The sequence below is a fragment of the Pyxicephalus adspersus genome, chromosome 12 (genome assembly GCF_032062135.1).
Source record: "Pyxicephalus adspersus chromosome 12, UCB_Pads_2.0, whole genome shotgun sequence".
Classification (NCBI taxonomy): domain Eukaryota; kingdom Metazoa; phylum Chordata; class Amphibia; order Anura; family Pyxicephalidae; genus Pyxicephalus; species Pyxicephalus adspersus.
In genome coordinates, this window is record NC_092869.1 from 779,116 (window position 1) to 780,380 (window position 1,265).

Here is a 1,265-nt window from a genome sequence, read left to right on the forward strand (position 1 = left end):
CTGGTGCCCCCAATAATGGGCACAGATCCCCCAGGGTCTCAGCGCAGGGATAGTGGGTCCCTGATTGGTTTATTTCCCTCGTGCCCCCCCCCAGCTCTGGGATCTCAGATTCTGTGGTGGGGGAGGGGGTTTCTCCCCCCTCTTTGTCTTCACCCAGCAGGCGGTGACCCCTCTTACCTCCCCCATTGTCGGCAGATATTTGGTTGTCTTCCCAGCAATCCTCATTGGCTGCCATCTGTGGAGTCATTTTTGATGGTTGGGGGTCATTTAAGGCTGCGTGCCATCTGATGGGGGGGTCACCTTGTCCCCAATTGTCTCTGTGACCTCTGACCCCCCCAGGGCACAATGAGGATCAGGAAGACCGCAGAGGGGGAGGGGTGTTGATGGGGGGGTTGTGGGAATTTTCCCCGGGAGGGTCTCAGTGCTGAGGATGATTTGGGGTCATCAGAGGCTCCGCACAGCCACAGCGACACCTCGGAGAGATCCCCATCACCCCCATCCTGGCCGGCCCCCAAATTCCTCCAATCACCATGTGGAAGCGGCTGCTCGGGGTCACCCTGCTCCTCCAAGGAGGTAAGTCAGACCAATATACCCGGGGGTGGGGGGCAGATTGTCAGCTCTTCTCTTTCCACATGAGGTTTTATCTCAGCAGGTGCACAGTGACGGCAGTGGTGATCTGTACTCACGGAGAGATTTGATTGGGTCGTTGTATTGCGCTTTCACTGTGCAGAATGAATTGTCATTGATCTTTGTGAATTATTATTTATATAGTGCCCACATATTACATGGCGTTGTACAATACCTGGGGACCTCAGAGGATAAATACAACCCCTGACCCCGGAGGGAAAGCCATCAGCCAATCACATGGCAGGAAATATTCTTATTTTTATTATTATTGATTTTCTTTCTCTGTGATTGGCTAATTATGACTTCCCCTTATTCACTCAGATAAGTGAATGAGTGCTGAGTGAATGCGCTCCATTGGTTTATAGGAATGTAACAGAGTCAGCTGATAAGGAATTGGGGGCCAATTATTGCCCCCCTGAACCCCAATACCCCCCAATTCTATGTGATGATGTGCGGGGCCCCCATGTGATCCGGTAGTGAAGGGGTTAATATTGGGGGGAATAATAATTAGGTGGGGGGGTAAATAAGTGAAGGGGGGGTACAGACATTGATCTTCCCTCCTGGCTGACAATATGAATGGGCCCCCGCCCCTCCCCCAGCCTCGTCCATCTGCACAGTCTGCAGGCCGGGGCGATGCT

General features: G+C 52.9%; 1 protein-coding gene across 1 annotated transcript in view; it reads left to right on the forward strand.

Moving 5' to 3' along the window:
- The first annotated feature begins 530 nt into the window (after nt 1-530).
- The window catches only part of LOC140342457 (immunoglobulin superfamily DCC subclass member 3-like), a 6,138-nt gene continuing 5,403 nt past the window's right edge, over nt 531-1,265 (forward strand). Inside the window, 1 exon segment of the mRNA XM_072428654.1 lies at nt 531-573. Coding sequence (XP_072284755.1) covers nt 531-573 — 43 coding nt within the window.